This window comes from Nicotiana tabacum, chromosome 6, assembly GCF_000715075.1.
Source record: "Nicotiana tabacum cultivar K326 chromosome 6, ASM71507v2, whole genome shotgun sequence".
NCBI classification, from domain to species: domain Eukaryota; kingdom Viridiplantae; phylum Streptophyta; class Magnoliopsida; order Solanales; family Solanaceae; genus Nicotiana; species Nicotiana tabacum.
The window spans coordinates 162,505,871-162,518,225 of record NC_134085.1 but is presented as its reverse complement, the minus strand read 5'-3'; the positions used below and the strand labels follow the sequence as shown (position 1 = coordinate 162,518,225).

Sequence of the window (12,355 nt, the reverse complement as noted above, 5' to 3'; positions counted from 1 at the left end):
TTTAGACCTCAAATTGAGGTCGGATTCCAAAACCAATTGTATATTCGGGCTCGGGGGTGAATGGGTTCGAGTTTTGGTCCGAACTTCAAGTTTTGACCAAGCGGGCCCGGGGTCGGGTTTTGACTTTTTGGAGACAATGTTGGGAAACCTATAATTAAGCATTGGAGTTGAATTCTTTAGCATTTATTGATGTTATGAAGTTAATTATGACTTGATACAAGCGGATTGGAGGTGGAATCGAGAGGTAAAATGGTATTTGAGGTTTGATTCTGGCCGTGGAATCAAGATAAGTGTTGTGGCTAACCTTAGCTTGAGGGATTAGGTATTGTTTGCCCTATTTGCTACTTGTTAGTTGTTTAGTACGACGTATAGGTGTGGTGACGAGTATCTATACGTCGTTGTCGGGTCATACCATGCGAGTGAGTTCTATACTTGTGACAGTTGTGTTTCTTTATACATATTTTCATACCTAAGCTAGTTACTTTTTGTGTTGAACAAGTTTGGTTATATTTTCTTGTTATTGTGTAATTGTTGAGTGTTGACTCAAGTTGGGACTTACATTGTAATTTTAACTGTTGAAACAAGATTGGTTATAGCTGATTCCATTGCCGGGATGTTATTATTTCTATTGTTTGGGTGAGGAAAGAGTGGTAAAGCACGAAGGCTGATGCCGTGCACATTCATACTTATGCATATGGTGATAAAGAGTGATAAAGCACGAAGGGTGATGTCGTGCACATTTACATTTATATTGATGCATATGGTGAGGAAGAGAGATGAAGCACGACGGGTGATGCCGTGAACATTTCTATTATTCATATGATGAGGAAGAGTGATAAAGCACGAAGGGTGATGCCGTGCACATTTCTATTATTGATTGCATGGTGAGGATTGAGAGTAAAAGCACGAAGGGTGATGCCGTGCATTTTCTGTTTTCTATGTTTAATTGTTGTTATCGGTTCAAGTGTTTTAACTGTTTAATTCCATTACTACTGTGATTCCTTATTTTGGTACTCCCATAGCATGTTGCTCCTTCCCGTTAATGTATGTTTAGCTTCTATTATTGTTACTCTGTTAGTATATTGTTTAACTGCACAGGTTTATGTTAGTTCTCATGTCCTAGCCTCGTTACTACTTCGTCAAGGATAGACTTGACATTTACCAGTACATGGGGTCGGTTGTACTGATACTGCACTCTGTACTTTCTATGCAGATCCCGGTGTCAGACCTTGTGAGTAGAGTTCGGGTGGCTGCCTTCAATCCATTGGAGATCCAAGGTAGTCCTGCAGGCGTCCACAGGCCCTGGCGTCCCCTTCTATCGTATTTCTTTTTTGTTTTATCTACTTTCGAGATAGATGTATACTTCTTTGTTCGGACCATTTGTTTGTAGTATTCGTAGACTGTTCGTAAGTTGTGACACTAGTTCTGGGTGGAGTTTTATTACGGTTTTGTTATTAGTATTAAGATAATCTGTTAAATTCTGCTTTTCCGCATGTATTCCGCTGATTTACTTTTGTTAACACATAAATTATTAAAAGATAAAAGAAAAAGGTGAAATAATTTGTAACGTTGGCTTGCCTAGCGAGTAAAATGTTAGGCGTTATCAAAGTCTCGGCGGTGGGAAATTCGGGTTGTAACACTAAGGGGGGTTAATTGATATCTCTTTACTAGAAAACTACACTATATAACCAAGTTAAAAATTTATTTTTAAGTGTATAGGCTATATGTTGGAATCTCTTGATTTTTTCATTTAAATTTATTTATATTTTGATATTCTTTTAGTGAAAATTTTAGCTCTTTCATTGCTTGTGAAAATGCGAAAAGAGACGGTTAATTATATCCAAGCGTACCTAGCTTATTTATTCATATGCTTCATAAGCAGCATTCACACAGAGCAAAAGATCAAACATAGATCTAAGACAAGGGATAGATTTATCCACATTATTTAGAAAGCCAGGTTAGACATAGCAGGTTAGGTTAATTATCCATCAGTCTTCTGGAATTTCCTGAAGAAAACCATAAAAGGCTGCTTGGTGAGAGCCAGACGCCTATATCCGAAATGGTCAGTCACACCGACATCTAAACAATCAACGGGGTGGCACTCTGGACACAAAAATTTATCAGGACAATACCTTAACTTGTAGAAAGGTGCTTGTTTTGTTACTTTCTCAATCTTAAACCAGTTGTTTGTTGTTTCGGGTCTTGAATTTCCTAGGGTTCCACCGGTTACCACAAACCTAGTCCCTCGTGTAGTTAAGTCGGGATCACCAACTTTCCAAACAGTTTCATTAACACAGAGTCGTGACGTTGAAACAGAGAACATAATATTAATGTCAGTATTTTCACGTACGACATTAAAAGGTCGTGAGTGAGTGGTAACGAATTTCACGGGCATGCCGGGACGGGTGTCCCTCCCATGCTGGAGTACGCCGTTTGGACATTTGGTATTTCCAACATAGGTTAAGTATACGCCGCCGCCACCGGCTCCACGGATAGCGGAGATAATGTGGTACTCTTCGCCGACATGGAGGGGTTCGCCGTTTATGTCTAGCACTTCGGAGAATCCAGGGATAGGGAAAACCTTGTCATCATCAGTAGTGGTGGGAAGGACAATGTGATTGGTGGAAGTGAAAGATGAAGAAAAAACCACAAAGGGAAGCAAAGAGAGAGTAGTTGAAAGCAAGAGGAAGCCAAAAATAAAGGATTTCATGTTTACACAAGGAGGGTGTTGTGTATTGTTTGATACTCAGTCCATTATTATTGAAGCTTGAATTTATAGAGGTGTTAGATAAAATTGTACTTGCTATAGTTGAATGGATAGTCCTTCGCATTGGCACGTTTAAAATATTCACTTTGTTTTTTAGTAGTCTCTGTGTCGTACATTATCGGTTCATTATGATTGAGGGGCAAACGGCTAAAATCAAATGCTCTTCTCTCTTTTTACTTGCTATAGTTGCATGGATAGTCCTTCACATTGGCACATTTAAAATATTCACTTTGTTTTTTAGTAGTCTCTGTCTTACATTATCGGTTCATTATGATTGAGGGGCAAACGGCTAAAATCAAATGCTCTTATCTCTTTTAACGAAGAAACAATTACGGCTCTTGTCACTTGGCCTAACAGTCCAATCGAAAATGACCGAGATTTAAAGCTCTTACCCTATTTAGCCTATGTTATATATGACTTGAAAGAAACTTTTTAGTCTTTGGCCCATTATTAAAGACACACTTTTAGGGTTTTTATTATTTTCTTCTTTGTTCATTCCGAGCACACCAAATTCTCGCTCATCGCCTCTCGCTTCTTTCTGTCTAACCCACATAGATCTCTCATCCTCTCTTAACCTAGCCCCCGCTATTCCCTCTCCCCTACCCACTATGCAGTTCTGCCATCAATGGCTCGAAGAAGGCTCGGGCTCCTATTCCGTCGTCCATGGTAGCAAGAAGAAGAATATTGAAGATTTTTGAAAGAAAAATGAAAATGCACACAGATTTGAAAATAAATAGCTCTCAAACTTGATTTGCACCAAAAAATAACCACTAATTTTGGAAGATTTTGAAGTTTGAAGTTCTGGTCATTATTATTATGACCTTGAAGTCTCGAATCTGAAATTGGGCGTATCTTATCTGTGTGTTGAATTCTGAATCGTTGGCGCAAAATTGTTAACCTATTGACGAGTTGAATCATCCAATACCTTCTACTACAACTCGAGGCTTGGATAAAAAATCATAACTATGTAGCAGTTTGTATCAACACTGTATAATAGTGTATAATTGTTTATATGGATACACAAACACCTCTTATACACTATTATACATGTTTATACAAGTTAATATATTATTTACAATAAGTGTAGTGTTGGACATTCTATGTTTTCTATTGAAAATATTGTATAAGTGGTGTTTATATAAACTTATATAGTATTATATAATTGTGTATAAATGTGTATATTTGTGTATAATGTTGTAGAATTATATATTTTCCAGTTTATAAGGATGTATATACATTGTCAGTGTGTAAGAGACCTCTACGGAAGTTTGACACTTCCATCTCTTCTTCTTTTTCGTATATGTGCTGTATGAAAAAGATTTTGCACGCGTTGGAGGGATTCTCCAATTCATTTACCAAGTTTTTATTTTTCTTTTATCCTGATGGATTGCTCCAGCAATTGCACATAAAGTGTTTGAATTTCTTACCTTCAAATAATATGTATTATTCAGAATTTTTGAGTTGCGTTGTGGCTGATTTGCATTTTTTGTCAAATGCTTAATAATCAAAGTAAATCAAGAGAATGATAGTTTATTGTGTGAAATAAGTTGTCTTTTGGAAATTAGCTTATTATTTTTGGGCTATAGATTTGCAAAGTGATATCTAGGCTATTATATTACAAGTAGTCAGGTGTGTGAATTGTATTTATGTGAAATTATCCCTTTAATTTATGTGGTGTACGGTATTTGATTTGTTAGAGGGCAAAAATCTTGGCAATAACAAAGAAAAAAGACACTTTAAATTTTTGTGTAAGACATGCCATAGTAACTTCTGTAATTATAAAATTATTTTATTAATGTTAAAATGTAAAGCTTAAAGTTAAATTATTTTTAAATATATAAATAATTTTATGAAATAGACTAATATGAAGAGTGCATAAAAATTGGAACAGGGGGTGATATTTTAAGAGCCAAACTTTTTTCTTAGTTACTGCAGCTTTAAACATTTTGTGGCACACTTTTTTTATAATCTCCAAAAATGTGCGTACTTTAATTATAAAATGTTAGCAAAATAATATGTGACCCTCGTACACTAAACTTTATCATCTCTTTAGGAGGAAGAACAATAATAATTTAATTCTTTTTCTTTTTAACCACGTTTAAAATGGATATTCGTGGACGGTCATCTCTATGTGTTACGTGTATCATTGACTCAAATGTATTGAAGGACAACCTATAGGAATCAATTTCAACCACAACAAAGATGGTACTATCTTAAACTTCCAAGTTAATCCAACATTCATAAATCACATTGATATTTACTTTGTGACTTGTGAGAAAGTTGTTTCGGCTACTTAAGTTCAATATGTAAAGAAGCTAGGCTAAGTCTTTTTAACTCAAAATAAGCTTGATCTGACAGGATACTTAAATTAGAGTTAAGCAGAATAATGCTAAAAAGATTTAGTGGAAGTGTCACGACCGGGATTACTCGCCCTCGGGAGTCGTGATGGCTCCTACTCGTAGAAGCTAGGCAAGCCACGAAATATAGAAAATTCAATCTCTTTCATTTTTAATTCTTTTAACGAATTGAATTAACAGGTGATCAACATTTAAATAATAGCGAAAGATGAAATTAAGCGAAAGACTTAGACTAATATAATACCAAAATCAATACGAAAATGCCAACATGCATCTCTACCCAGAAACTGGTATCACAATATCCACGGACTGTCTATGAATACTACATACAAATGTCTGAACAAGGAAATACAGTCTGTCTCGGAAACAAGTGGAAACAGAACATATAAATAGATAGAAGAGAACGTCGGGCCTGCGGATGCCTACAGGACTACCTCGGATTTCTGAGTGGACTGAAGGCTGGCTCCCCAAGTGCTACTGTCCAAATGTTACTCCGGTATCTGCACATAGTGCAGAGTGTAGCATCAGCACAACCGACCTCATGTGCTGGTAAGTGTCTGGCCTAACCACAGCGAGGTAGTGACGAGGCTAGGACCAGACTCTAGATAAACCTGTGCAGTTATATAATATATAGCAAAAAAATAAACAGGAATAAACAATGTAAGTGGGAGGGGGTACATGCTACGGGGAACATATCAAATCCAACAGAAGCTAAAGAGTGATAAGAGAGAACAATTCAAGTTCTACAACAAACAATAATAACACTGTTGCGGCATGCAACCCGATCCATTTATATTACTGTTGCGGCGTGCAACCCGATCCAATATAACAATATTGCGGCATGCAACCCGATCCAATGTAACATTATTGCGGCGTGCAACCCGATCCAATATATAATAATGTTGCGACGTGCAACCCGGTCCAATATATAATAATGTTGCGGCGTACAATCCGATCCAATATATAATAATGTTGCGGCGTACAACCCGATCCAATATATAATAATGTTGTGGCATGCAACCCGATCCAATATATTTATATACCTTAAACTCAACCATACCACGAGTCCCGGCAAGGGATCAACAATAAACTACACTATCCCGGCAAGGGAGAATCAACTATAACCAATCTTAATTCAATCCTTACTCATCTCAGCTAACACCAATACTCAATCATAATTACTTTCCACGAAAATAAACTAAATCCTTGCTCAATTATCGAGAATCACCAATTAAAATATCCGTAGTATCATTTAAGAACACAACAAATATCAATTTAAGACTCACGGTCATGCTCGACACCAACGTATAGATACTTGTCACCATGCCTATACGTCGTACTCAACAATAAGAAAATAGCAAATAGGACACAACTCTTAATCTCTCAAGCTAAGATTAGACCGAACACTTACCTCGAACTTCCACGGCCAACTCAAGCCTCAAACACCGCCTTTTCTTTCGAATTCGGCTCCAAATCAATTGTATCTATACATAATCGACTTCATAACATCAATAAACGCTAAACAATCCAATTCCAATGCTTAATTATAGATTTTTAATTATTCTTCCCAAAAAGTGAAAAATTAACCTCGGGCCCGCTTGGTCAAAATACGAGGTTCGGACTGCTAGGCCTTCGCGTTCGCGAAAGACGGCTCGCGTTCGCGGAGAAATGACCCTTCGAGCCTTCGCGTTCGCATCCATGTTGTCGCGTTCGCGTAGGTTTAATGCCCCACCCCCTGACCAGGCTCAATTAGCCTTCGCGTTCGCGTTACAAGGCCCGCGTTCGCGAAGAGAAGACCTCCCCCCCCCAACGCCTCGCGTTTGCGACCTGGGTTACGCGTTCGCGTAGAAGAAATTTCCTTCAGCATAATTAACACATCGCGTTCGCGAGGGTCTTCCCGCAAACGCGAAGAAGGAAATATCAGAATACCAACAGCTGAAAACCTGCAACTTTTTAAGAGTTTAAAACCTTCCGAAACTCACCCCAGCCCTCGGGGCTCCAAACCAAACATACGTACTAACTCGAAAACACCATATAAACTTATCCGTGCGATCAAATTGCCAAATTAACATCATTAACATCGAATTAAACCTCAAAACCAATGAATTATTTCAAACTTCTTAAAATATTAAATTTTGCAATTTAGGTCCGAATCACGTCAAATGACATCCGTTTCTTACCAAACTTCACAAAGTTATCTTAAATCATGTATAAGACCTGTACCGGGCGCCGGACCAAAATACGGGCCTGATACCAACATGTTCTAATCAAAATTCATTTCAAATTCCTTTAAATAATTTCTGAAAATAATTTTCTTTAAAAATTCATTTCTCGGGCTTGGGACCTCGGAACAAGTCCCATATTTTTCTACGGACCCTATGGGACTGTCACATCACGGGTCCGGGTTCGTTTACCCAAAATGTTGACCGAAGTCAAATTGACTAATTTTATAGTCAAAACTTATTATTTTTCATAAATTTTCATATTTACGCTTTCCGGCTACGTGTCCGGACTGTGCACGCAAATCGAGGTGATGCTAAAAGAGGTTTTCAAGGCCTCGGAACATAGAATTCAATTTAAAAGCAAGTGATGACCTTTTCCACCTTTAAAACAATTGTTCGTCCTTGAACGAACATAAGAAGGAAGTACTTGAGTTGGGGAAAAGATGGGGATAACGGCTCCGCGTATCGGACTCGGACTCCCAGGTTGATGCCTTAGGAGGCTGACCTCTCCACTGAACACGAACAGAAGGAAAACTCTTCGACCACAACTAAAGAACCTGCCGGTCTAGAATAGCGACCGACTCCTCCTCATAAGACAAGTCCTTGTCCAACTGGATAGTGCTGAAATCTAACACGTGGGATGGATCACCGTGATACTTCCGAAGCATGGACACATGAAACACTGGATGCACGACTGATAATATCGGCAGCAATGCAAGTCTATAAGCCACCTCTCCCACTCGATCAAGAATCTCAAACGGACCAATGAACTTTGGGCTAAGCTTGCCCTTCTACCCAAATCTCATCACGCCCTTCATAGGCGACACTCGGAGCAATACCCGCTCATCGACCATGAAAGCCAAATCTTGAACCTTGCAGTCGGCATAACGCTTTTGCTTGAACTAAGCTGTACGAAGCCTATCTTGAATAATCCTGACCTTGTCCAAGACCTCCTGAACCAGATCCGTACCCAACAACCAAGCCTCTCCCAGCTCAAACCATCCAACCGTAGACCGACACCGCCTACCATATAAAGCCTCATAAGGAGCCATCTGGATACTCGATTGGTAGTTGTTGTTGTAGGAAAACTCCGCTATAGGCAAAAACTGATCCCACGAGCCTCCAAAGTCAATGACACAAGCTCGGAGCATATCCTCCAAAATCTGAATAGTCTGCTCAGACTGCCTGTCCGTCTGAGGATGAAATGTTGTGCTTAACTCAACCCGCGTGCCCAACCCTCGCTAAATTGCTCTCTAGAAACGCGAGGTAAACTGCGTACCTTGGTCCGAAATGATAGACACAGGCACACCATGAAGATGAACAATCTCCCGGATATAGATCTCAGCTAACCTCTCGGATGAATAGGAGACTGCCACGGGAATGAAATGCGCTAACTTGGTCAGCCTATCAACAATGACCCATACTGCGTCAAACTTCCTCCGAGTCTGTGGGAGTCCAACAATGAAATCTATGGTGATCCACTCCCACTTCGACTCGAGAAGCTCAATCCTCTAAAATGAACCACCGAGCCTCTAATGCTCGTACTTAACCTGCTGACAATTCAAATACTGAGCCACATATGCAACAATATCCTTGTTCATTCTATGCTACCAATAATATTGTCGCAAATCCTGATACATCTTCGCGGCGCCCAGATGAATAGAGTACCGGGAGCTATGGGCCTCCTCTAAAATCAACTCCCGAAGCCCATCCACATTTGGCACACAAACTCGACCCTGTAATCTCAAAACTCCATCATCATCTAAGGTAACCTGCTTGGCACCTCCGCGCTGCACCGTGTCCCTGAGGACACACAAATGGGGATCATCATGATGCCAATCTCGGATACGCTCCAATAATGAAGAACGAGCGATTGTGCAAGATAACACACGGCTGGGCTCAGAAACATCCAACCTCACGAACTGATTGGCCAAAGCCTAAACATCCAAAGCAAGCGGTCTCTAACTGACCGGAATATAAGCAAGACTGCTCATACTTGCTGACTTCCTACTCAAAGCATTGGCCATCACATTGGCCTTTCCCGGATGATATAAGATAGTGATGTCATAATCTTTCAACAACTCCAACCACCTCCCCTGTCTCAAATTCAACTCCTTTTGATTGAACAAATACTGAAGACTTTTATGATCCGTAAACACCTCACATGCCACGCCATACAGATAATGCCTCCAAATCTTCAACGCGTGAACAATGGCTGCCAACTCTAAATCATGAACCGGATAGTTCTTCTAATAAATATTCAACTGTTACGAAGCATAGGCAATGACCTTGCCATCCTGCATCAATACTACACCGAGCCCAATACGAGATGCATCATAATAAACTGTATAAGGCCCTGATCCTGTAGGCAAAACCAATACCAGTGCCGTAGTCAGAGCTGTCTCGAGCTTCTGAAAGCTCACCTCACACTCGTTCGAACATCTAAACTGGGAACCTTTCTGGGTCAACCTGGTCATCGGGGCTACGATAGATGAGAACCCCTCCATGAACTGACAATAGTAGCCTGCCAATCCCAAGAAATTCCGAATCTTTGTAGTTGATGCTGGTCTAGGCCAGTTCTTGACTACCTCAATCTTTATCAGATCAACATGAATGCCCTCTACTGATACAACATGACCCAAGAATGCAACTGAACTCAACCAGAACTCACACTTCGAGAACTTAGCATATAACTGACTATCCCTCAGAGTCTGAAGAACCACCCTGAGATGTTGCTCGTGCTCCTCCTGGCTGCGGAAAAATATCAAGATGTCATCAATGAAAGCTATCACGAACGAGTCCAAATAAGGCCTGAATACTCGGTTCATCAAGTCCATAAAAGCTGTTGGGGCATTTGTCAACCCGAATGACATAACCAAGAACTCATAATGCCCGTACCGAGTGCGGAAAACTGTCTTAGGGACATTAGATGCCCTAATCCTCAACTGATGGTAGCAAGATCTCAAGTCAATCTTCAAAAATACCTTGGCACCCTAAAGCTGATCAAACAAATTATCAATCCTCGGAATCGGATACTTATTCTTGATTGTAACCTTGTTCAACTGCCGGTAATCAATACACATTCTCATGGACCCATTATTCTTCTTAACAAACAAAACCGACGCACCCCAAGGCAAAACACTGGGTCTAATGAAACCCTTCTCAAGTAAGTCTTACAACTGCTCCTTCAACTCTTTCACCTCCAGCGGGGCCATACGATACGGTGGGATAGAAATGGGCTGCGTGCCCGGAGCCAGATCAATGCAAAAGTCAATATCCCTGTCGGATGGCATACCCGGCAGATCTGAAGGGAAAACCTTAGGAAAATCACTAACAACAGGCACAGAATCAATAGAAGGAACCCCAGCGCTAGAATCATGAACATATGCCAAATAGGCCAAACACCCCTTCTCGACCATACGCCGAGCCTTCACTTAAGAGATAACGCTACGGGTAGAATGACAAAGAGTCCGTCTCCACTCTAAACAAGGCAAACCCGGTAAGTCTAAGGTCACAGTCTTGGCATAACAGTCTAAGATAGCGTGGTAAGGTGATAACCAGTCCATTCCCAATATAACATCAAAATCGATCATGTCCAGAAGCAACAAATCTACTCGAGTCTCAAGACCCCTAATCACAACTACACAAGTGTGATGGACTCGATCTACCACAATAGAATCACCCACCATTGTAGACGTATAAACAGGAACACTCAATGAATCACTAGGCATGACGAGATACGGTGCAAAATAAGATGACACATACGAGTATGTAGACCCTGGATCAAATAACACTGAAGCATCTCTATCACAAACCAAAATAGTACCTGTGATAACTGCATCTGAAGCCTCAGTCTTGGGCCTGGCTGGAAGAGCATAACATCGGGCTGGGCCCCACCACCTTGGACTACCTCTCTAGGATGGCCTGCAGCTGGCTGGCCTCCACCTCTAGCACCTCTACCTCCACCTTCACCTCTAGCACCTCTACCCCCACCTCTAGCTAGCTAGGCGGGCTGTGGAACACTTGGTGCCTGAATAGCACGGGAACCCTGTTGTTGCGACTGCGTACCCACCAATCTCGAACAAGCCCTCCGGATATGACCATACTCACCACACTCATAGCATCCACCTGAGTGCTTCAGCTGAGGAAACTGATACTGACCTTGGCGACCTGAATGACCACCCCGAAAACTCTGGAGCAGCGGTGCACTGATAGGAGCTGGTAGTGCACTGTAGGGCTGCTGATCAGAATACTACATGTGAGAACCACAGCCACCTGAAGCACCGTGAGAGGCCTAAAGTGTTGACTGAAAGGGCCTAGGAGGATGGCCTCTACCATATGAATCCTTGCCTCCAAACGAGGCACCACTTAATTTGCCTGAATGACGGGGCCTTTTATCCGACCAATGACCATCTCCCTGTGATAGAACCATCTCCACTCTCCTGGCCACATTGGTCGCCTCCTAGAAAGTGATCTCACTCCTTGCCTTCCTAGCCATCTGAAGATGAATCGGCTGAATAAGACCGTCAAATAAACCTCCTCACCCATTCTCTCTCGGTAGGAAGTATGACAAGAGCATGACGAGCCAAGTCGATGAATCTGGTCTCATACTGGGTAACAGTCATAGAACCCTGCTAGAGATGCTCAAACTGCCTCCGATAGGCCTCCCTCTGAGTAATAGGGAGAAACTTCTCCAGAAATAGCTATGCAAACTACTCCCAAGTCAAGGTTGGCGATCCGGCTAGTCTAGCCAAGCAATAATCTCTCCACCGAGTCTTGGAAAATCTAGACAAGCGAAATGTAGCAAAATCGACCCCATTGGTCTCAACTATCCCCATGTTCCTGAGAACCTCATGGCAGCTATCTAGATAATCCTGGGGATCCTCAGTAGATGCACCGCTGAAACTAGTAGTGAAGAGCTTGGTGAACCTATCCAGCCTCCACAAAGCATCGGCAAACATAGCTGCTCCATCACCGGTCTGAGCTACCACACCTGGTTGAACTGCTCC

At 41.2% G+C, this 12,355-nt stretch overlaps 1 protein-coding gene across 1 annotated transcript; it reads right to left on the bottom strand.

Moving 5' to 3' along the window:
* Window positions 1-1,834: 1,834 nt before the first annotated feature.
* On the bottom strand, window positions 1,835-2,760 carry LOC107799889 (cysteine protease inhibitor 8). Its single transcript, XM_016623020.2, has one exon. The coding sequence runs from the start codon at window positions 2,708-2,710 to the stop codon at window positions 1,982-1,984; it is 729 nt and encodes a 242-aa protein (XP_016478506.1). The 5' UTR covers window positions 2,711-2,760; the 3' UTR covers window positions 1,835-1,981.
* Window positions 2,761-12,355: the final 9,595 nt, after the last annotated feature.